The sequence below is a fragment of the Mesoplodon bidens genome (genome assembly GCF_964165515.1).
Source record: "Mesoplodon bidens genome assembly, chromosome: 6".
NCBI classification, from domain to species: domain Eukaryota; kingdom Metazoa; phylum Chordata; class Mammalia; order Artiodactyla; family Ziphiidae; genus Mesoplodon; species Mesoplodon bidens.
Window position 1 is genome coordinate 6,058,757 of NC_138162.1, and position 24,546 is coordinate 6,083,302.

General features: G+C 55.3%; 1 protein-coding gene across 1 annotated transcript in view; it reads right to left on the reverse strand.

Moving 5' to 3' along the window:
- The window catches only part of HMCN2 (hemicentin 2), a gene marked incomplete at its 5' end in the record, with an annotated part of 148,901 nt that overhangs the window by 77,431 nt on the left and 46,924 nt on the right, over positions 1–24,546 (reverse strand). The window contains 10 exons of the mRNA XM_081237656.1: positions 89–175; positions 832–1,086; positions 3,531–3,658; positions 12,820–12,985; positions 14,037–14,196; positions 14,324–14,436; positions 17,577–17,721; positions 19,368–19,495; positions 19,792–19,887; positions 20,610–20,798. Of these exons, the coding sequence (XP_081093782.1) occupies positions 89–175; positions 832–1,086; positions 3,531–3,658; positions 12,820–12,985; positions 14,037–14,196; positions 14,324–14,436; positions 17,577–17,721; positions 19,368–19,495; positions 19,792–19,887; positions 20,610–20,798 (1,467 nt within the window). The remainder of the gene's footprint in view (positions 1–88; positions 176–831; positions 1,087–3,530; positions 3,659–12,819; positions 12,986–14,036; positions 14,197–14,323; positions 14,437–17,576; positions 17,722–19,367; positions 19,496–19,791; positions 19,888–20,609; positions 20,799–24,546) is intronic.

The window sequence follows — 24,546 nt, forward strand, 5'->3', positions numbered from 1 at the left end:
CACGCGCACTGCCCACAGTGACCAAGGGCACTGAAACATGGGTGGGTTTTCTCCCCCTCCCAGCCCAGAGCCCAGGGCCCAGCCTCACCTCTGGCAGGGCACGGCAAGCTGGCGTTCTCTCCTGCTACCTTCTCCAGCAGGCCACTGGTCTCATCGGGCCCCCAGTATGGCGGCTCTGGTGGAAGGTAATGTGGCCACACTCACACGCCCAAACCCAAAGCCTGGTGCTCCCCCCACCAGGAGCCGAGGGCTGGTGGAGGGGGCATTCCCATCCAGAACCCCAGCTGGAATAAGGGGGTACAAGCCCCGCATCCCAGTCCTCAGCCTCAGGGAGAGTCAGGGCCATGGCACCAGCTCACCCCCTGCAGGGTGGCCCATGGAGCAGCCCTCAGTGCCACGCACGACCCTGCGGGCTCGGGGGGCTGAGCTCAGGATCGTCCTGCCCTGCCTTCTCTGAGTGTGTTTCAAATTCATCATAGTGAAAATGCTAGCACCAGGGATCCAGAACTTTCTATGCACCAGGCACTTCACACACATTCTCTCACTGACCCCTCACATGTTACTGGACCCATGTTACAGGGTCAGAGAGTATAAATGACTGGCTGATGGTTGTCCAGCTGGGAAGTGGGAGAAGCTGGCCCGCTGCTCTTCAGCCACGACCTCACGGCGCCTGCACCCCACCCCGAGGACGGAGCACCCCCAGGGCTGGCGAAAGCGGCCCGACACGGCTTCGGGGGCTGGGAGGAAGCAAGGGGTCCAGCAGCTCAGAAGCCCCGGCTGCTGCTGGGGAAGGAGTGGGGAGGTAAGCTCTGGGGCTCAGGGGAGACTCACCCAGCACCCTGAGCTCCAGCTCCCAGGCATCCACCCCAGCGCTGCTGGAGGCCTCACAGCGGTACGTCCCAGCGTCCGAGGTTCGGATGGCCATGAAGTGGACGGAGCCCTCGGTCCCCCCGCCCCGCAGGGCCACCCCATCCTTGGACCAGGTCAGCTGGGGCTCCGGGTTGCCCTCGGCCACGCAGTTCAGGTCCAGAGCCTCTCCCACCAATGCCTTCAGGACCCGCGGGCCCGGCTGCACCTGGGGGGGCACTGACAGGGCCACGGGGAGGGGTGTCAAGGCAGGGGCCCCGGGTGGGGGGAGTCACAGAGCCCAGACTTACAGAGAGGGCCCGGCCTGCTGCAGGGCTCCCCACACCCCTGGCCGTCGCCAACCAGCAGAAATCGTCATTGTGGGGGGCGATTGACAGTAGGACATCCCGTGTGGACCCCCCTGCAAGAGTAGAATCAGCCTTTCCCTTGAATACACGTGTTGCCATCAAAAAATCGCTCCTCGGGCTTCCCTGGTGGTGCAGTGGTTGAGAGTCCGCCTGCTGATGCAGGGGACACGGGTTCGTGCCCCGGTCTGGGAAGATCCCACATGCTGAGGAGTGGCTGGGCCCGTGAGCTATGGCCGCTGAGCCTGCGCGTCCGGAGCCTGTGCTCCGCAACGGGAGAGGCCACAACAGTGAGAGGCCCGAGTACCGCAAAAAAAAAAAAAAAAAAATCGATCCTCCGTGCTCAGCTTACTCCCTTACCACCCCTCCCCAGCCCCCACCCCCATCCCTACCCCCAGGCTTGCACCCAGCACCATTTGAGAACCACCAGCTGGGAAACACCAGCTCAGTGCTGGATGGGGACATTGAGGCCCACGGGGCGGCGGGACTGAGTCAACCCAGGCGGCAGCCTGCACAGAAGGGGAGGTTCAAATCCCAGCCCTGCCCCTCTCGTCCACAGGACCCCACACTGGCTGGAGCCTCGGTTTCCCCTCCTCACAAAGAAGCCCTGGGATGAAATGAGATGCAGCACTAGAGCAGCCAGCATGGAGCCTGCTCCACAGTGGTGCCTAAGACACGGCGGCTAGACTCACTCTCAGGGTTCCCAGCTCGCTCTTTCCCTTTCCTGGCTTGGGGAGGATAGTGGGTATTGTTTCTTCTGCATTTGTGTTTTTCAAGCAACTTTCCCATCCTCCATCCCAGTTGGTCCCTCCTACGGGGTGGGTGATGCTATGTCCATTTTGCAGATGAAGAAACTGAGGCTCAGAAAGGTTGTGTGACTTGACCAGAGTCACCCACTGCGTCGGCTCATAGGAGCTGGACCGGCCCCAAGGCTGAGTCTGTGTGACCAGAAATCCAGGTGGCTTCCGTGGGGCCAGACTGCATGAGCCCGGGAGAATTCTCAAAGACGAGGACAAGTGTCCTGGGCCCTTGGGGGAAGCTGAGGACACCCAATCCCTTCCCAGCTTCAGAGTAGGAGCCCGAAGATAAGACCATCTATGGAAGCTGGCCCCTGGGCAGAGATCAGCTCCCCCACCCGGAGCCCAGAGCCTCACTGTCCAGGAGCACGAGGGTGTACATGCCCTGCCCGCACCCACCCCCCCTAAAAACACTTGCTGCAAACAACAGCAGTTTCCACCGTGATGAATGCCTGATGTCTTCAACATCCTTTCTGACAGCTATGGGATAGGCATTATTGCCTCCACTTTATAGAAGAAGAATCCAAGGCTCAGAGAAGCCAAGCAGCTGCCCTAAGGTCACACAGCCAGTCCGTGGCAGAGTCAGCATTCAAACCCAGATCTGCCGACTCTGAGGCCCTGCTTGCTCATCCCCCTGCTTCCTGCTTCTCTGTTTCACTCCCATGCTCATGCAAACTCATAGCGAAGCTTTGAGCCCCTCCCTCTCCGAACCTCAGCCTGTCCACCTGTAAAATGGGGAGTCAGCTTAGATCAGGGGTTGGCTTTTTCTGGAAAGGGCTTTTTCTGAAAAGGTTTTGCAGACCAGATGGTCTCTGTCTCAACCACTCAACTCTGCCATTACCGCGTGAAAGCAGCCACAGGCGCTATGTAACCGAACGTGTGTGATGGCGCTCCAATAAGGCTTGTGTTTATGGACACTGAAACCTGAATTCCATATAATTTTCATGTCACATTATTTGTCTTTTTTCCCCCAATCATTTAAAAATGTAGACATCATTCTTCACTCGTGGGCCACATGAAAACGGCATGTAGGTCAGTAGTGGCTGAGGGCTGCAGTCAGAGGACCCCTGTCTCAGACAACTCATCCCCGTGCTCCTGGAGATGACAAGGTCCCCGCCTCTTTGGTGGAGTGACTGGGTGGCTTCTGTGAATGGAACCTGGACACCCAGGTGAACCTGCACTCCTGGGCCCCCGCCCGAGCCAGGAACCAGAACCCCCTCCGTGGGTCCCCCTCCCAACGCCCAAGTCTCCAACGCCAAGGGGCCCTGCCCTCTGCTCTCAGGGGGCCTCTGAACAGACTCTCCGGGCTCAACCAAGGGGTTCAGGAGAGGGGAAGACGAGGGGTGAGAAGAAGGAGAGATAAGGCTTGAAAAAGACAGGAAATAGAGTTGATGGAAGAAACACTGGAGGGCCATGAGGGGGTGACAGAGCCTGGCGTGGAGACGGGGGAGGGGCATGAGAGGCCTAAGAAAGATGGGGGTTGGAGGAGCGGTGTGAGACAGGCTGCCAGCCAGGGCCTTACCTTGCACCCTGAGGACGTAGTACTGAGCAGCGGACCCTGCAGGGTTACTGGCTGTGCATTCGTAGAGGCCGCTGTCACTCACCTGGGCCTGGGCCAGATGCAGGGAGCCTGATGGGAGGAGGCAATGCCTGTGGGAGTGAGGGGCACTGGTAAGACCCCAGCCGACCCCACCTCTGCTGGAAAGGCCCAAGACCCAACTTGAACCAGCTGCCTCCTCCAGGAAGCCTGCCAGGACTGAGGCAGTGTCCGCCACCCACCCTTCACTCCTCCCCCTGCCCTGCCTCCACTTCCCCCAAACCACAGGCCAAGGCCAGGTCCCCTCCAACTTGCATAACAGACAAAGAGCACTAGACTAGGAGTCCGCTGGCTGGGTTTAACTTTGAACCCTTCCCAGCTGGGTGAAGCAAGTCCCTTCACCTCTTGGAGCCTCCATTTCCTCATCTGTAAAATGGGCACATTAAGAAGTTCTCTGGCTGAGGCTGGTGAACAGATTCCACATGGGCTCAGCCCAGGGCCTGGTACCTAGTCGCCAGTAACTCTCCCTCCTCTAATGCACACGCCTACCACTCCTCGACCCTGCCCTGAGAGTGGGGATGAGGCCTCATTTGGAGGTCCCCCCCAACGGCTCCCAGGGAGAAGCTGCAGCCCAGAGACCCTCTGCGTCTAATTGCCAGGTCTGGCCAGGCTCTGAATCCAGGGCTTTTCAGTGTCCTGTTGTCCGGCGCTGTATTGGGCCCTCAGGAGGAAACTGTAGAGGTCCCCCATCGCTGTGCTCCCCAACCTGTCCCACTTTGCTGAAGTCACCTGGCCCCCATCCCACAGGGATCTGGGACCCCCAGCCAGGCTCCTGCAGCTGGGCTGGACCCGAGGGGGCCCCAGCAGATATGATGTCACCAGCCCACATGTGCTGGCTCCGTGCCAGCCCCTAGAACTGGGTTGGCAGCTGCGGCCACTGGCCACAGCAGGGCCCCAAGTACAAGCAGCTGGCACGGGGGTGGGGAGTGGGGGTGGTAACCTCCAAGGGCCAGCTCCTCCCCCGCCTATGCTGATCAGGGTGCAGCTGGGCTCCAGTCCTGGTCTCCACTCCCCTCTCTGCTGAGTCTCAGATCCCTCCTCTGCAAAACAGGGATGACAAGAGCCCCATCTCCCACGCAGCTGCAAGCCAAGTGCTGGACGTGCACTTATTAAACGGGTCACTTTTGCTGGCAACTCACTCTCTGGACAACCACGGGTGACTAGCTTTGCTCTGCTGGTTTTCTGTCTCCCCATATGTAAAGTGGGCTTGTAATCCCCCTACCCAGCAAACCCTTCGTCCAGTTTGCCCTGAGCATCCAGCGGGCACCTGGGGCAAGTTCTCTGAGGACAGTTGTGAGTGATAGACCAGGCAGTGGTCTCTAGAGCCCAGGCACTGGGCTGGGACAACTAGGTCCGACCCTGTTCTGCCACGTGCTTGCTGTGTGAGGCCGGGCAAGTCACTTAACCTCTCTGTGCCTCGGTTGTGTCTCCTTTTGGAAAAAAGAGACAACAGTGGTACTTATCCCTCATAGCGTTGTCCAGAGAACTGAAAGACCTAATTCACAGCACAGTGCCTGCAACAGACGTACTCAACAGAGGTCAGCTGTTATCATGGTGACGTCAGTGCATCCATAACGATACGCAATGCAGTTTTGCCTCGTTTAAAACTCTTATATAAATGGCATCATGTGTATGTGTGTGGGTCTAATTCATTCACTTTTCACTGTTGTATAGTAGTCTGTTGTGTGATCGTACCACAGTTGGATTAATTTGTTCTCCTTTTGGTGGGCATTGAAACATGGAGGTTTATCTTTCCTCCCCCCCACTCTTCTTCATTCGTTCTTTCTTTCTTTCACCACCAGAGTTCTCTGCACACTGATGTATGTGTCCCCACGCACAGGAGCAGGACTCCTGCGCCACAGGCTCACACGCCATCAGCTCTCACAGGTAGGGTCCATCATTCCCCCTTGTAGAGCAGGGCTTCTTATCAGAATCTTCCAGCTATATGTGAAACATACAGATTCCCAGGCCCCATCCAGAGACTCCGATCTGTGGGCGGAGGCTGGAATCAGAGTTTTACCAAGGTCCTCAGGGCGACCACCCCTTGGGAGCACTGCCCCAGGACACAGGGAAGTGCCCCTGCCCTGAGAAGCAGCCCGGCGGAGCAGGTGGGAACTGGGCTTTGACAGCAAGTGGCCCCAGCATCCACCACCATTCGGCCTCTTGAAGGCTGACCTTGGGCCAAGGACTCTGTCTCCCTGAGCCTCGGTGTCCTCAGCTGGGATCACAGGAGACGGCATGTATGGAGTGACACGATGCACACAAAACCCATGGTCCCTGGGACATAGTAAGTGCTCGATAAACAGCCCAGCTGCTAGTAAAAACCACGCCCCCCTCAACATGTCTGTGTTTTGTCCCCCAGCCCCCAATCAGCTGGGCAGCCCTAAGTAGGTCCCTTAATCTTCCAAACTGGAAGAAAAAAGGAAAAAACACAACACAGATGTTTTCTTGTCTCAGTGACAAGTAAACATTTCCCCCGTGCGGCTCCCCTCCCCTGGCTTGGCTTTTCTCAACCACAATTTTTTTTCTTAAGTTAAATAATGTTGATATCCACCCAACACGAGCCAAATCAGTTTGAGGCTGAAACATACACACTGAGTCACACTTGATGCAGGGACACGGTTCCCTCAGGGGACTTTGCCACAAACCTCGACTAGCCAAGCAGGGACGCATGGGTCAGCAAAAAGAGGTCTAGGCTGAGCACCAGAGTTCTGGATCTGAGGTCCAATTCTGCTATAGACGTGCTGAGCCAGCCCAGGCAGGGCAGAGAACGTCTCTGAACCCCAATTTCTTCATATTTGAAAAGCCTGCTTTGGACTCCTTTATCTCAGAGGTTGCCTTCTAGTTCTTCTAAGAACTTTAGAGAAGCTGCTTCCTCCCTCACCAAGCCCTTAAAAGGAGAGGAAGTGGGAGCTTCTGGGATAAAAAAAAAAAAGTAATGAAAGAAACTTCCAAAAGTGGAAACAATTCTCAACAATAAATGTAGGCATCTTGTCTTTCTCATGATGACCCCCAGGTCATTTCCTAGAAAGGGAAGGCTGCTCGCTATACCACAAAGGAGGAAACGGAATGAATGGAAATTCCATCTTACAAATGGTCAAGCTGAGGCCTGCAGAGCCCTCCCCATCACAACCCCCACCGCACCGGCTTGTGACCACCTGTCACCTGCGGGCCCTAAGAGGACACATCCCCAGCCATCTTATTTGCCTTCGTATCCCCAGAACCTAGCCCAGACCTGGCACAGAGCAAACCCCACTCGGACCAGATATAGGAAAAAGGTATGAGGCCTGGGGCAGACCAAACAGGACCTAGAGGTCTAGGGGTTCCAGGGCAGCCCTTCTGCACCGCCCCCGCCCCACGCCCCCGGGGCGCTCTCTCTCCACATTCCCAAGGCTCCTTGGGGTTTGGGGGTGGAGGGGTGTCAGGGGCAGGGGGGAGGTGGGAGGAAGTGGGGAGAGCGCTGCCGTGTGCCCTGTGCCTGTGGTGTAATTAGCAGCAGCCTCCCTGCGTGGCGCCCAGATGAAAACATGGAGAGGTTCGAGGGGAATTTCCTGTTTAGGACCTCCACTGCGCTGGAGGCTTCACTGTTGGCTGCGAGGATCACACAGCCATGCAGATGATGGGGGACGGGGAGGGAGATCCACCTACCCTGCCGTGTCCCCCAGGTCCTCTGAGCTCCAAGGGGGATGTATCCGCCTGGAGAGACCAAAGGGCATCTGATAGAAAGTGCAAATCCCAGGCCACACCTTCGCTGCAACCCAGCTTGGGGTCCCCCCTGCAGCTCCTCTGTGGCTCAGGGAAGCTGCCCCTGCTGGACCCCTGCTCTCACTTACACACTCCTGGAGGCTTTATGGCATTTAACACACCCGTAATCACCTGTCGCTGTCTGATGGCTCCGTGAAGGGAGCGGCCAGATTGCCCAGGTGGTTCCTGCCATGTTCCCAGTGCTTAGCACAGGGGCTGGCCCACAACAGGTGCTCGATAAATATTTGGTGGCAAATCCCAGCTGTCCCTGTCCACACACGCGCCCCTTCCCACCTTCACTCACACTGTTTCCCACACCCCACCCTGTCTCCGTGCGGCTCTCCTGCCCCCAGACCCCCTTCAAGGCAGCACAGCCTCTAGCTCCCCCATGAACCCTTCCCTGCCGAGTGCAGGCAGGTTACACTTCTCCTGCTCTGAGTTCCATGGAGCTGAGTTCAGCCAATTTCTCGTAAATTCATTCATTCACTCACATGACAAAGAGCCACTGGGTTCAAGGTGGGCCACTGGGGTGAAGGAAATGCTCCCCGTCCTCAGGCTGCTCAGAATCTGGGTGGTTGGCCTGCACCCAGGCCCTCTTGCTGTGTCCCATGCTCACCCTGCTGCCCCCGTTTCTAAAGGGCCTGTCCAACCTCACTGTGTGAGCAGAGCCTTCTGGGCGGAGGCTGTCGAATGAATGAACCGAGCCCACCAGAGGCGGATCCGCACCCACAGCACGCAGTCGAACAGCGCTCAACAGACGTCCACCACATGCAGATACATGCTGGGCGCTTGTCTGCTGGGCCAGGGTGGGGTCTGAGCCTGCAGCAGGGATTGCCCATCCCCCCCGCCCCCAGCACCAGTCAGGCTGGACAGCACCTTCAACCACCAGTGGCCACTCTGACCCTGACCCACACCATAGACCCTTATAAGGAAGCCCCAAACGGAAACCTGAAGCTGGAGCAGTTTAGGAAGAGGGGCCGGATACCAACGAAAGGGCCAAGCACAATATATGAGCACAGGGGAGAATACACATCCTCTGAGCCCGTGCAACATAAACCCAGAGATGCTAACAGGTGACAGCTGTCTACACTTGAGTGCTTCCTATGCGCCACTGCACAGCTAAGCCCTTCCGCGCACACTGTCACTTGAAACTCTCAACAGCCAAACCTGCAAGGCAGGCAGATCCTACTATCATCACCCCTTTTGCAGAGACCCAGAGAGATGAAGTCCTGCTGTCCATGGTCACCCAGCCACCAGGGCAGGAATCAGATGAGCTATGAAGACCCACCAAGGTAAAGACCCCACGAGGGGCCCCCGGGCAGTCCATGCCATGCCACTCGCTTCTACGGAGGAAGCAGCTTTTCTCCTGGATCATCAGAACCCAGCTGCAGCCCCCACCTCTCCGCTGGGCCATGAGAGGGAGTGGGTGTGCCGAATGCCCTGCAGCATCCTCGGGGTGCTCAATCCTCTCCCTGTCCCCTCCCCTCCCCCGGATGCGGCTGGTTTGGCCCTGTGTGGGACCCTGGCCGGCTGCCCCCGGGAGCCAGTGCTGAAGCCAGGAGTACTCGCAGCTGTCCCAGATACACATCAGAACCAGAAACAAACACTGTTGCCTAGCAACACCACCTCGCCCCAGCATCCCTGGGCTGAATCATGGGACCAGAGCCACTAGGCGCTCTCTGTCCAACCCTTTCATTTCTCAGACAGGAAGACTGAGGCCCAGAGAGGGGAAGGGTCTTGTTCAGGTTCATTCAGAGAGTTGGGGGCAAGGCTGGGATGGGACTTCAGGTCTTTTGCTACCTGATGTCACACACAGCCGGAGCCCATGTCTTCTCTCTCCTAGACAGTTTCGGCACAGTCCTGGGCACATGAGATGCTCAATAAATCCTGTGGACTTCTCAATTCTGAATTCACAACTCAAATGGTCCTTTCACAAACAGCAGTCCCACAGGGTAAGAGGCACCTGATAACCATTCCCAGGCTTGGACTCAGCCATTGGCTTTCAGGGCTATACCCCAAGGAAATGACCCAGGAGATAAAGAGAAGCATTTGTGCAAAAATGTTCCAACAGCCCCATTTATTACCGCCAAAAACTGGCAATGGAGCATCTGCCCCAAACAGAGAAAGAGCTTAGCAACGATGAGAGCTGAACGCCCTGGAATGTTATCTTGCCCTTTAAATGGAAAGCAATGACGTGGGCCAGGATGAATCTAGAAAATGGGTAAATGTGGAAAAATATCAATGATAAGGGCAGAATGGAAGATGCACTAAATTTAATTCCCTAGAAGCATCTACAAGAACACACTGGAAGGGGTCGTGGACACAGGCGGGTGGTTTAGAGTTTCATGGCTACTCAAGCTCCTACTATGTTTTCTTTCCATTAGGACTTTCTGACCCAGGAGGTCAAGGCTCCCTGAGTTCGGAATATTCTCTAGACTCTCCAGAAAGAGCAGTGGCCTGCCCGACCTTGGCCCAGAAGCCTGATATGTGTGTGTCCACGTGTTCTCATGTCTGCATCTCTGGTGTGTCTGTGTGCATGTCCACATGTGTTTGTATCTGTGTTTGTGTCAGTGTGCGTGGCTGTGTGTCTATGTGTGTCTGTGTCTGTCTGTGCGCCTGTCCATGTGTATTCATGTCTATATGTGTCCGGGCATGTCTGTATATGTCTGTGCATGTCTATGTGTGTCTGTGGGTGTGTGGGTGTGCACTTAGGGCCCAGCCCGGGAAGTGAGAAGATCAGGATCCCAGTTCCCCACACCCCATGGCTTCTGTTTCCCCCTCAAGGCACTGGGCATGATGCCGCTCACCCCACCCACCTCCAGGATGGCCAGCAGGAGAAGAGGGCCACCCCCCCTGCCCAAACAGAGATGCAGGAGGCCTCAGAGGCTCGGCCACGTTGTGGTTCTCAACCCTGATTGCACCAGAGTTACCAAGGAGCTTAGAAGAAGCACCAACACTGGAGGTCTGTTGGTGACCCTGACCGCAGCCCTTGGCCAAGGTTGGCACAGGTTCAGGAAAGAGAGGCCCCGGGCAACCCGAATAGGTTCAGGCCTTCCCCCATCCAAGGACAGAGAAGGGGGCCACCACAGAAGAGGGAGAAGCTCAGCCAGGCAGAAGGAACACAGAACCTGGAGGTAGAGGAACACCCACGACTCATCAGAATAAGTTCTCAAGCTTCCAGAATGGCAGCTTTGAAGCTGAGCCTTGGGGGTCCCTCGGAGAAGGAAGAGGAAGAGGTGGAGGAGGGAGAGGGGGAGGGGAGCAGACAGACAGCAAAGCTGCCCCCGCACCACCACTGCTCCCTGTGGGTTTCCCATGGGTTTTCTAAAATCTGCATCTTCTGCCTGAATGGCTGTGGGACTAAGGGGAACTGTGTGTCTGGCAGAAAAGGGAGCTTTGCTCTGCGCGGGGAAGCTGTCATATGCCACAGGGAGGCCCAAAGAACCACGGGGACCCAGAGCCTGCAAACGAAGTGTCAATACCATCAAAGGTCTATGAGGTTATTTACAATCGCCAGCAAGTGGAAACAGCCCAGGTGTCCATCAACTGGTGAATAAATCGACAAAAGGGGCTCTATCCAGGCAACGGAATATTATCCAGCCATAAAGAGGACCAAGGTCCTGACACCTGCTACAACAAGCAGGAACCTCACAAACATCATGCTAAGTGAAAGCAGCCAGACACAAAAAGCCACAGAGCGCATGATTCCATTTACAAGAGACGTCCCGAAGAGATCAATCCAAAGACAGAAAGCAGATGAGTGGTTGCCGGGGGCTGGGCTGGGGTCGGGCAGGGATGGGAAGGGACTGCCAATGAGTGAGGGGATTTTTTGTGCGGAGGAAGGTGCTGGAAATGTTCTCAAGTTAATTGTGGTGATGGCTGCACAACTCAGAATGTACTTAAAAACGCAGAATTGGAAAGCATGTGATTTATATCTCAATAAAGCTTTTTCATTGAAAAAAGTTGGTGAGAATTAAATGACAGATAGGATGATGATAATTTTTGAAAGCTGGAAATGATGCTTTCGTTTATAGCAGCAGCAGGAAAATGCTGTCAAAGGGAGTGACTTTCCACCACGGACAATATACTAAGCATCACACATCCATCACTGTATCTTGAGAACAGGGTTTAAACCTTGTCCACTTTACAGATGGAGAAACGGTCCAGGAGGAACCAGTGGCCACCTGAGGCCACCGACTAATACAGAAGCAGCCGGGATCCACACTCAGGTCTGATGAACTCCAGGGTCTGAGCCCTTCACCCCAGCCCCACCCTCCAGGCATATTTTCCCACCTCATGTAGGTGAACTCCTGGAATCTCATAAACCTCAAGAGAAAGCCGTAAGCCAGCGCGAAGTGGAGGGGGCCAGGGGAGAAGGAACAGAACAAAACTCCAGGATTGCAAAAGCAGCTCTCACAGATTTATGGCTCCCGGCTGATCTATTAACACACCACAACAAGGAGGGGTGAACAAATGGGAAATGCGGTGTGCCATTTCAGTAACAAACCATAAATAAACAAGCACCCGCCAGGCGGCTGCCCAGCCAAGGAGCCAGGACCAGGCTTTCTGCGGAGAGATGCAGGCTCCCGCAGACGACCACTCCCTCCCCCACCTACGACCTGGGCTGCAGAGACACCAAAGGGCGCGCGGATGGGGGCAGCACAGCGCCAGCCCAGCCCCAGGACCCCAGCCGTGTGCAGGTGTGCAGGCTTCAAGGACGGGAGGGTGCACCAAACAGATGTTCTGAGAGGTAGAGACCCACGTGTGGGTGTCAGGAGTGGGATCTTGCACAGCAGGCTGCTCTGAGACCTCCTCCATCTGGAACTTCTCAAAGGCCCCGCCAGGGCTGATGTCACCGGCCAGAGCTGCCCCCTCGCCACAGCCCCACTCCTCGAGGGTCAAGGGTCCCAGGAGTCTGAGGCCTTCTCGTCTGGAACCACCCCGCCTGACACCCCTGCCTGGGGAGGTGCAGCCAGGCTTTGAAGGATGCCCCAGCACCTCTTCCCTTTCTGCCCCACTCTCAGGGTCCCTGAAATCCCGGCTGCCAGACACCTGGTCCGCGGAGCAGGCACGGACGGCGCACGTGTCTCGCTCAGGAGGAGGTCTCAGCCGTGGCATCACTCTTTCCCAGCTGAGTGACCACACGCAGGTCACCCCACCTCGCTGAGCCCCAGTTCCACTCAGTTCTGCTCTGCTGAGCAGATTGAAGGCGATCCTGCACGCAGCACCCCTCGGCCGTGCGTGAAGCACTGCGTGCGTGTTATTTCAGAGGCCTTCCCCCTCTGAAGGGCATCCACGCTCCCTTAAAGGCCAATGGCCAAAAGTGCTGTGTGTGTAATCGGATTGCATGCCCCTGGGGGTGTCCACAGGGTCCCACACACTGGCCGGGTCACGGGTCACCTGGAGGTCAGTCTCCTCAAACCCCAAGCTCCGTCCATCCCCAGACCCAAGGCCCCACAACTGGGGTTACCTGTCGGTGACGGGTGGCATAGGAAGGGAGTCCTTGGCCCAGGTGACCAGTGGGGGTGGAGAGCCCTGGGCTTCACAGTCCAGGGTCACCTCGTCACTGGCCTTGGCTGTGACCCTCAGAGGCTTGTCTGCGTCACATGACCCATTCACAAGGATCCTGGGCTTGGCTGTTGGTAGAATCATGCAAGGAGTGTGAGCAGAGCACGGAGTCAGGGGTTGCAGCCCAGAGGGGACCAGCACGGCTCCCCCAGGAAGCTGAGGTGGCACTGCCACCCCAGAGCTGCAGAAGGTGGGTGGGCTCTATTATAATGGCAGAGTGTAGGTTTCAGGGTGGGCTCAGATCCAATGGTTTCCCCTAGTCATACCCCACCCTACCTGTCTACCCCATCCTCCCGCTGGAAGCTCGTCTTGCTGTGATGACCCTGACATGGTCCCTCCTGCCCCAGTGTCCTCCTCTTGCTTCTCTCCATCCTGCCTCCCTTCCCTGGGGACATTCTGGCAGGTTCTCTCCTCCCTCTCCTCTCTCTCCCTTCTCGCCCTTGATTATCCCATTTATTCTCAGGAATAAATGGGATTAACCATCAGATGATGCCCAGTTTCCCTTTGTGCCAAGGGCCCCAGGGAAACCGGGTTCCAAACAGTTCAACACACAGTTAATTATTTAATCACAGTTGTGATGGGCACTAAGAAAGGGACATTCCAGAGAGTTCACAGCAAGGTGACTTGACACAGCCTCAGAGATCAGAGAGAACTGAGATCTGACTGACGGGAGAAGTAGGCTGGAACAGGTAAGGGAAGGGCATTCCAACAGAAGGAACTGCACATGCAAAGGCCCTGAGGCGGGATGGATCATTTAAGAAATTGAAAGGAGGCCAAAGGGTCTGGGCACAAAGAGCTGGGGAGAAAGGTGGGCGAAGGGGCTACCAAGATGGGAGGGGGTCCAGTGTAGGGCCTTGTGTCTTTCCAAGGCTCGTTAATGTGACGCTTTCCCCCCATCCGGTGACCAAGGGCTGTGTTGGAACCACTCTTAGAGCATGCCCACACTACAGGGGACAGTGCTCTGAAGGACAGCTTTGGTCTACATGCCCTTCAGACGTGAGGAATTTAGAGGCAGGGTTGACGAGATGCAAGGAAGATGCAAGTGAGGTCAGATGGTCCATGCCCCTGCCTTGATGCCTGCCAAGCCCCTCCCCCAGGACAGGGGCGGCAATCACTCACTGTTGACAGAAAGCTGCATCTCCAGGCTGGAGAAGCCCACGGCGTTGGTGGCTGTGCAGACATAGGCCCCTGCATCCTGGGCAGATGGCTGGGCGATGACCAGGGTACCATCCTTGCTCACATTGTAGTGGGGATCCCTGGAGGCCAGGGCATTGGTTTCCTGTGGTAGAGTCACAGGTGACATCAGCAGAGCCCACCACACCCCATGGCGATTTGCATCATTCCTCTCCCCATGATGCACTGGGCCTACTTCTCTGGTTACCTTTGTGGTAACAGGCTTCACCTACCTTGGTCCAGGTGATGGTAGGGGTGGGCACTCCTGAGGCTACACAGGGGAGAGAGGCTGGAACGCCTTCATTGGTGATATGGTGGGTGGCAGTGGGCTGGATTCTAGGTGGCACTTTTAAAAACAAACCAATTTCATAAACCAAAGTTCATAGCAGCATTATTCACAGCAGCCAAAAGGTGGAAACAATCCAAACAGAGGGTAATGGATAAACAGAATGTGATGTGTACATATGGAATATTATTCAGCCTTAAAAAGGGATAAACATCTGATTCATGTTACAACATGGAGGAGCCTTGAAAATATTACGTTACGTGAAATAAGCCAAACACAGAAGGACAAATACTGCACGATTCCACTTACACAAGATACCTAGAACAGGCAAATTCATAGAGACAGGAAGCAAAATGGTGGTGGCCAGTGGCTAGGGGAGGGGGAAATGGGGAATTGGTGGGTACAGAGTTTCAGTTTGGGAAGGTGAAAAAGTTCTGGAGATGGATGGTGGTGATGGTTGTGAAACCGTGTCCCATAAGGTTAAAAAAACCCATCCTGAAACTGTGCCCCATGGGGTTAACAGAAATTCTTGGCTTGTCTTACAGCTTGCTAAAAACCCCTCTGCTTGAGCCCGCCTTCACTGAGCAAGCTGGCTTAATTGTTTCGTTGCAAATTGCAGACCCTCCAAGCTTTATGTAGCCTAAACAATAAGATGTTTGTCTGAGTTGTTTTCCAGGAACTTGGTGTCTAGTTTGAGCTCAAGCCAGCTAAGACTGGTTGGGACCACAGACCCTAAAACTGGGCCTGCACAGGTATCTGGTGAATGACCTTTTGACATCAGAGGGCCAAAAACCCCACCGTCAGATCATGCTAGGCGCCTCCATTTTTGAACATGCATCCCATGAAGAAGCATGTAACCCAGATACACCTGCACAGGACACTGACTAGCTCACCTTTTCCCTACCTGCAATCACCTTTCCCCATGCCTAAGACCACCCTACTTCCTTATCCCATAAATACCCCAAGCCCCTGGCCTTTGGGGAGGTGGACCTGAAGTTTGTTCTCCTGCCTCCTTGCTTGGCTGCCTTGTGAATACATCCTTTCTCCGCTGCAAACCTCAGCATCTCAGCCTTTTGGCTTGCGGTGCACTGGGCAAACAAACCTGGTGGCACAACAATGTGAATGCCACTTATGCCACTTAATTTATGCCACTAAACTGTAGGCTTTAAAATGGTTAAAATGGTAAGTTTTATATTATGTATATTTTACCATGATTGTTAAAATTTTTTTATTTTTTGGCCGTGCCACGTGGCATGTGGGATCTTAGTTCCCCGACCAGGGATCGAACCCGTGCCCCCTGCAGTGGAAGCACAGAGTCTTAACCACTGGACTGCCAGGGAAGTCCCTATTTTATCATGATTTTTTTTAAAAAAACAATTTTAACAGAAGAAGACAGCCACCACTGCTGTAAATTCATGCCCCAGACGTAGGGCAGCCTGTGTTTAGGAACCAGCTGTGCCATTTCTTAACTGTGGGACTTTGGATAAACCACTTAATCTTTTGGTACCCGTATTCCTTGATCAGCTAAAAAGCTAAATTAACCCTAATTCCCTGCTCACTCTCTGGGGATGGACGGATGAGAAACGGCAGAAAATAGTGTTCACAGGACACAGTGAACTTGAAAACAAGTGCAAAATCCGTCCTGGGCATCATCCAGATCTGCAGGCATTAAAACAGGGCGGGAAGGGGGGATGTCTCCAAGAGGAGCAGGGGAGGGGGAAACGGGCATGGAAAAACCAGAACCGGGAGGGAAAGTCAGAAGCCAAGGGCTCTGACGGTAACACTCAGTTCCTTTAGGGTGGGAAATGCACTTCTGGATTTTCCCAGGTGGCAAAAGCCAGCAAGTCGATTAGCATTTGTTGAATGGAAATGAAATTAGCCAAGAGAGATGGGCTTGATCGCCACTGCACAGAGGAGGCTGTGGGGCAGGGTGGGAAGTTAGGGGGTGAGGCTTTCTACAGAGGCAGCCTTTGCTGATCCTGTGACTGGGTGAGTTACCTCCATCTCGGAGCCTCAGCTTCCTTAAGTTCAAAGAAGCATGGAGTCTTTTAAAACCACCTCTTGGAGCAGTTAGGAAAATTAAGTGAAACCTGCACACAACCTCTCAGAGGTCTGGCACATGACACATGCCCAACCTTTGATCACTCTTATTAATTGGAATTATGAACAGACAGGACAGCTGGGTTCTAAGCCCAGCCTCTTCTGCACCTCAGTTTTCCTCTACAAAATGGGGAATGATGAGTTCTTCCCGCTCATCCCTCAGGGTTTTAATAAAACAAGTGAAACAAACAAACAAAAAGAGGATATTAACATATGCAGTAAATGACAAAACATAACCAGACTTAGTTTAAACTTCTTGTTTTACATTAAAAAGAACGGTGGTACCTGGTTGGGTGGGTGAAGGGAAACAGGGACTCTCCAACGCTGTGGGTGGGAAAGTAACTGGGCAAAATACACGAAAAGCCCTAAAAGTGTGCAATCTCTGTGAGTCAAAACTCAATTCCACAACAATAGCTTATCCTAGGGAAAGAACTGGTCACATGGGCAGAGGTGGAGCATGAGGATGTTTATCCCCAGGTGATCATGCTGGTGAGAAACAGGACACTAGGGGACAGGTTCGACACTCCTGGCTCATCCAAACAGGGGACATGCAGCCTTAAACCACTGCTTCTGAGTATTACTGACAGAAAAGAGTCATAAAACATTGTCACAAGAAACACTCAGGTTGCAAGACAGTAGTAATATTACCTAGTTCCAGTTGGTTTCTAACTATTTCTATGTATGTGTACACAAAAGATTTATACCTAATTTATATAAAGAATATATATCATGCAAAAATAATTTATATACAACATATCTAAAGAGTATATACAATGTATATATTATATACATATATACAGTGTGTGTATATGTACATGTGCAAACTCATGTGTGTATAAAGTATGAAAGATACACACCAAAACGTAAAATTATTCTGGTTCTTCTTAGCTACTGGGATTAAGGGAGGTTTCTTTTTGTTTGGTTGGTTTTGTTTTTGGGTTTTGGGTTTTTTTTGGGGGGAGGTTGTCCAATCTCTAAATTTCCTACAGTGAATATGTACTATTTGTGCAATTTGTCTAAACAAAGATGTTTAAGGTCAAGCTCCCCCCACCCCGGTGCCTTCCGCCATCGTATCCTGCCCCCACCCCACCAGGACTCACCCTGGACAACCAGCTGCACGTCCCTGTGCTGAGAGCCCGCCGTGTTGCTGACCAGACAGGTGTACCTCCCTGCATCCTCCAACAGCGCCTGGTCAAGGTGGAGACTGCCATCTGCTCGGACGGAATGCTGGCTGCCCGGTGGGAGCTGGTGAGGGCGAGGAAGCACCAGCTTGGGCTGAGGGCCCCACTCAGAGCCAGCTAAGAGAGAGCACCCCAGAAACCTCACCGCCCACCAGGCCAGCAGGGAGCAGCCTGGACAGAGAGGCCAGGGGTTTGGAGACGGTGGGGGAATCTGGGGGGGGGTGATGCTCCTACCCCTTCCCTGATGTTCATCCACCCCCCCACAGACCCTCAGGGCCAGGTGGGCCTGACCTCCAGCCCCCCGCTGACCCCACTCTCCCAGGGCCAACAGGTCCAGGGCAAGACACCTGACCCAAGGGGGCTGATGGGAGCCTCTCCCAGGAGTGCAGGGTTGGAGCTAGAGCCTTTACTGAGTCGGGGCTGAAGCTCCAAGGCCCTTGCACACTGAGGCCACAGAGAGGAGGGACAACCCGTCTGTGGGGAGAGAACAGAGCCATGCAGAGCAGAGCGGAGGCGTGGCCGCATCAGATGTGGTCCCAGAGAGAGAAGCAGAGAAAGCAACTCCTGGTGGCTGCCCCGGAATGTCCCCATCAGGACCGGGGTGGGGCAGGTGGCGCTGGTCCAGAATGGGGCCTGGGGCAACCTCTATAAAGATGTCCAGCCAGTCCATCCTTGGTGAGGGGCCCCAAAACCTTTCCACCAGGCCTGAGCCCGCTTTAAGCCTCCCTGTCCCTGTCCCGCGATCCCGACTGCACATTCTGCACGCCGGTTCCGGGAGAGGCTCCTGGGCTGTCTCGGTACCAGGCCCTTTCAGGCTGAGTGAGCTTGAGGGGGGCTCTGCCCCTTGCACTCGGCAGCTGGGCAGGCGCAGGTCCACCCAGTGTCCCCACTGAACTAAACAAGCTCTGCGTCTCCAGCCACTTCCTGTCCTGGTGTGGACAAGGCCCAGGGCCACCCTTCCCCACATGCCCATCGGATTCTACTGAGGAAGGCTCCTCACCGCCCCAGCCTACGTGCCCAGGCAGGGTCCTCCTCGGGGTCACATCTAATGACACAGGCTGCAGAAGGAGTCACCCACTCGAGCAGCCTTGGCAAAGCCTCCCTGCTCCGGGAGCTGGACCCTGTCTGCACTGCATCAGGGACTGGAACAACAGGCCCGGGACCAGGGCAGCCATCTGGTCACACAGTCGCTGCCTCTCTGGGTGTCTAGCGTCTGCTGTCTGCTGGGGCGAGGGCACCTCTTTTATAGCTTTCAGGGCACAAGGACCACGGGATGTCTGAGGATAGGCCAGAAGGATGGAGGAAAAGGGAGAGGCAAAGAAGGAGTGAATGGCAGAAAGGAAATAGAGGGAAGTAAAGAAAACCAAATGGATGCGAATGGGCGAAGCAGCCCCTGTGCACCCAGCAGTGTGCCAGGCAGCTGGGGCAGATGCTCAGCCGCTCGGGTCACGTTTCTGCCCTGGAATCATCCGAACAGGGGTGACGAATGCATTGCGTCTGTGCCCCCACCCACAGCACTAATGATGCACAAGCTCCTCCGGCCAAGGACTCTAGAGGGTGAAGGATGCTATCAGTGCGTTATCAGAGAAGGTTCTGGAAAGAAGCAGGAAGGAAGAGGACATTCCAAAACAGGGGAACCGCAAAGCAGAGACCGAGGTGTGAATGTGACAGCGCCCTCCTCCCCTGCGCCCAGAGGGGCCCTGCGCTCACGGGCTGGCCGGCCTTGAGCCAGCGCCTCTCGGGGCGGGGCCTCCCAGCCAGGATGATGCAGGGCAGGGACACGGGCTGCCTCTCCAGCACCCGGACGGTGGAGGCGCTGCTGGCGATCTGTGGAGGTGCTATAGGGAGAGGAGACAGTGGGGTACACGAGACTCCTGTGGGTGGGCATCCGGGGGACAGAGGCCCCCACTCCCCACTGTCTCCTCCCCAGGGAACCAGCGGAAGCATCAGGATTGGGGACCCCAAAGGGCGCACTTCTTGGGGCACACTGCCCAGGAAGGAGGGGTCCAGATGCTCTTCCTGGAGAAGCTGGCTGTGGACACACCTATCCCAAAGGATGGGCAGTCATGGGGGGGTGTCTCTGGGAGTGCCTGGTGTCCCCCCCAAACCCTCCTCTCCAGATCCACCAGCGAACCATGTCCAGTCACAAGGAGGTGGGCCTCTGCCTGGACCTTCCCAAAGACATTTTGAGCTTCACAGACATACGGGGCCTGGTCTTCAGGAATCACACCTGAGGGGCAGCAAAGAGGCGGGCCTGACTGTCAGCGCACAGCTCCAGGCCCCACAGGCTCCAGCTCCCCAGATGCAGACGCGCCCTTGTCACAGTCTGGCCCTGCAGAGGTTAGGTAGGAGGGCTGGGATGGCAGGGAGGAGAGGGATGGGGGATACAGGCAGGCCTTGGAAGGGTGAGAAGGCCTCGGCTTGTTCATGTGTAGCATGGGGATAATTTATCAATAACTGCAGCCTGTAGTGTGATTGGGAGGGGTCAATAGATAATGCAAATACAGTGCTCAGCATCCGGCCTGGCGCGTAGTAAATAGAAGCAGTAGTAGCGACGATGATGATGGTGGTGAGGACAATGGTGGTGACGGTGAGGATGGTGAGGATGGTGGTGATGGTGATGGTGAGGATGATGGTTACCACATATGACACTTGATATGTGTCAGGAACTGTGCTAAGGGATTTACGTGTATTATTCACGCAATAGCTCCTTAAGGTGGCCTGTTATTAAACCCAGGTGGTAGGTATTGTCATTATCACTACTGTGACCAGTGCAGAGTAGTGGGATGACGTGACCAGAGTCACCCAACTGAAATACGACCCTGCAACAGCCTGACCTATGGTCAGCACTGGGGGTCAGGACCCTGCTCCCGGCCACCCAGTCTGGGGGCTGAGGGTGTCGGAAGCCATTCTGTCTCCCCTGCCCACCCTCCCTCAGCCCCAATCTCTTACTTTCAAAGAACAGCACTCCTGAATCGGGCCGCCCAGTCCTGCTGCCATGCCCAGGCCCCAGCAGCTGGCCATCTCCACGGCGCCAGGTGACCATAGGGGACGGGCGGCCCGTGGCCCGGCACACCAGGAGGGCACTCCTCCCCAGTTCCACGGTGACATCCTGGGGCAGCTCTGTCAGCTGGGGCGCATCTGCAGGGAGGTGAGCGGTCAGCCTCACCCAGCCCCCAGGGCACTGTTTGGAGGACTGCCTCCCCTCTGGTTGCTGGGGGGGGGGGTTTCCCTCTTCCAGCCGCGCCCTCATAAGCCTGACTCATATCCAGGGCTCCCAGGGCTAACTGGAGTTTGGCAGGGTCCACCCTGAAGAACTCCTGAGGATGATAAGGCAGAGCAAGTGCTCTTTGGCAGGATGGAGTCCTCACACCCTACATGGGGTCTCAGGGACCCCGCTTTGCCCAGCCATACGGGGGAGCAACATTCCTGCTTCTTCTCTTTACACCTCCTGGGAAGCCCACCTCAGAGGGGCTGCAAGTCACCCTCAGCCACAGGAGGCCCACCAGCTCTGAGCGTCACCTCCCTTGCCCTCTTCCTGGGCCACGGGAGCTTCCTTTCACGGGTCTCCTAGACTCCGGCAACCATTTCCCAAAGAGCCAACTTCGCGGGGAGATTCTAGCTCATCTTTACCTTGCTTCATCCTTCTCTGCTGTTGAACGTTTTCTAAGAAGCACATAAATCTCTACTATAAAATCAAAACAAGCCTATAAATAACTTGACCTTATACTTTATGGTCCAAATGGGACACTTAAGAGTGAAAAGAGCCATATTAATAATGACACCAGGATAACAGATGCAGACAAGGGCAGCCCTGCTCACCTGAGTTATAAAACAGCCAAGCAACACACGAGGATTTATTTCCTTAACTTTTGCTGCACACACTCGAAATCCCATGCCCTTCCACAAGGTAACCACTGTTAATGGTTTGTAGTGTTTCTTCCAAAGTTTTTCTCTAAGCACTGTCTTACTTTTATGATTTGGGGGGGGAGAGTGGGCATGGAAATAAGTTATTTCCCAAAACAGAAGCTCATGATCCTTTACACCTTTCTGCTGGCCAGAAGCAGGTCCAATGCCAGACAGGTCCAGGCCCTGTTCCCTGAGGCTTCTGGGCACTGTCCTCAGGTCCCTGTCCCCAGACCCACAACCAGGAAGGTCCCCAGCCTGTTTTGAACCCATTGCATCCAGCATTGTGGAAAAACCTCCACCTCTTTTTTTCTTGCTGTCTCTCTCCAGAAATCTCCCCCATCCATCCAAATCATGACATCAAATTTCCCTCTTGGCCTCAGGGAGTAGGGAAGTTCCAGGGAGATAGAAGCACAACTTGGAAAATCACTGCAAGGAGGAAGACAGTCTTGGACCCAACCTCAGACACCACCCACGAGTTGCTTTTCTTCCTCATTTGGGGCCTGGCAGCTGCCTCGGCTCAGAATCCAAGAAAGTCTTCTATCTAGGTGCCTCAGATGGCGTCACTGGTCCTGCAGAGCCTTGGCCCCGGGGGCAGAGCTTTGCTATTCCCCTCTTCCCATCCTGAGCAGAGCCGTGGCTCAGCTCCAGGGCCAGGTACTCCCAGAGCCTGCCTCCCCGGCTCTGCCCAGCCCACGGCAGGGCCCAGCTCAAACCTCCCTCCTCCAGGCAGGCCTCGTCCTGAATTCCTCCTCTGAGAGAGGACAGCTGACTTATAATAGTAAGCAAATAACATGCACAAAAGGTAGCATTTGGAAAACCTACTAAATGGCAGGCATGGTGATGGTGCTTTTAGAGTTCATTCATGGCCTCAGTAAACTCATGAAGTGGGTATTATCACAACCCCATTTTACAGATGTGGAAACTGAGGATCAGGGAGATTAAGGAACCTGCCCCAGGTGCAGCTCAAAGTCAGTGGCAGAGCTGGGATCAGAGCCCAGGTCTGGCTGCTGCTAAGACCCAAGCTCTCAGCCACTGCACCCCCGTACCCCCTAGTACTCAGGGGTAACCTGGCATCTCCTCCGTCTTCTTTCAGAGGTGAATCCCGATTCACATCCTGCCCAGAAAACTGTGACTCCGTCTCCTGTGCAGCCATCCCCCTGCCCCTCACTGAAGTCCCCCAAATAAGGCGGGACCTCAGAATCCTGTACACCGGAGCTGAAGGTCCTCTGGTCTCCTCACTGTGTAGATGGGAGACTGAAGCCCGAGGGAGGGGAGGGGCGGGGGCGGGGCCCACCCTGATCCTGCAGCATGTCGGGTGTGGGGACGGGTTCCCAGCCCCATGCCCTTTCCAGGGTCCCATAGCGAGGCTCAGCCGCCTCTGCTTTCAGGCTCGAAGACCCCTCCTCACAGACTCAGGTGACCTTCGACAGGGAGGGATCGTGAGCTGGCCTCACAACCACCGGATTTCCCCATGGACAGCCCTTTCTGCCTTGACCTTGGGCAGGTTTCCAGGTCAGGAGCTGCGAGTGCCCAGAGACAGCCAGACATCACAGCAGCTACCGTGCTCCCTGGAGAGGCCCAGGTCTCATCACCTGACAGCTGCAGCGCTTTTGCGGGGACGCAGCTCTGTGCGGGGGGAACCGGGAACACCACGGAAGACAGAACAGCCCCACCAAGGATGCCAGCCACCAGGCTGGGAGGGGGCAGGACAGGAGGGTGTGGCCAAGGCTGAGACTTCATTTAACAGCACTGCTGGGCCACTCCCTCCACCCCCGGGGATTTCCCAGCAAAGTGAAATTGGCAGAGGTCATGCCGTCCCTTCCTCTTACTTGGGCCCCAGGGCAAGGGACACCAGCCTGAAGGCCTGAAGCCTGGGCAGGGCCCCCCTGCCGCCCCTGCCCCACTGGACACCCGTGGATGAACCCCTTCACCACTCTGAGCCTCAGTTCCCCATCCAGAAAGAGGGAACTATTTTCACCCTGATTCCAGTACCTTAAAGTTCCAGGACTCTTTATCATTGTCTGGAGACCCTGTAGCCTGCCAGCCTCCTCCACTATCCCCCCAGTTCCTGTGGCTCAGAGTCCTGGGGCAGAGCTGGTGGGGGATGCACCAGCTCAGGAAGGAGAGCTCCAATCAGTCCTGACTCAGTTTGGTCAGAAGAGGGAGGGGGTCTCAGGCCCAAAGACTGTGTAGACAGGCAGGGTGGCCCCGGGAGAGGCTGGCCTCAGGCCCTGCCCTGCATTTAGGGGGAATTCCAGGGTATCTGTGAATGAGACAACGCTGGGGATGGCCTCCGCATCCGCCTCCCTGGAAGACTCCTTTCCCCATAGAAAGATCGTTCGGTCGAGCCTGGAGCCACAGCCCCATTGGCCAGGGCTGCAGGATGACTCTCCTCCCTAAAAAATATTTTAAATGATATTTTATGACTGTTTATAAAGACAAACACAATCTGGATTCGTTTTTAATCTATTTATTATTCTTCACTTTTTTCTTCTGATGGCAATAAAATCAGAGCCCTGTCCAGCAGCCCTAAAAGTATCATGGGCTCTGGGCCCTTGCCTGTTGTGCCTGATAGAGAAGCCACCCAGATACTGACCACACTGGCCACAGAGCCCAGCTCTGCTTCTCTCCTGCTCCCCCAGGCTGGCCAGAGGGTCTTTGCTTCCACAAAAGCACACCCCCAGCTCCCCTGCTCACTCACCCAGCAATCAGGGGCTTCCAAATTGGGAATAAGAAGCAGAGACTAAAACGAGAGGATAGAAAGAGGGCTGAGTGAACATCCATTTAGAGGGAAATCCAGCAGGGCAAAGGGAACTTAGCTCAGGGCAGTTTTTTTGTTTTTTGTTTTTTGTTTTTGCGGTAAGCGGGCCTCTCCCTGTTGTGGCCTCTCCCATTGCGGAGCACAGGCTCCGGACGCGCAGGCTCAGCGGCCATGGCTCATGGGCCCAGCCGCTCCGCGGCACGTGGGATCTTCCCGGAC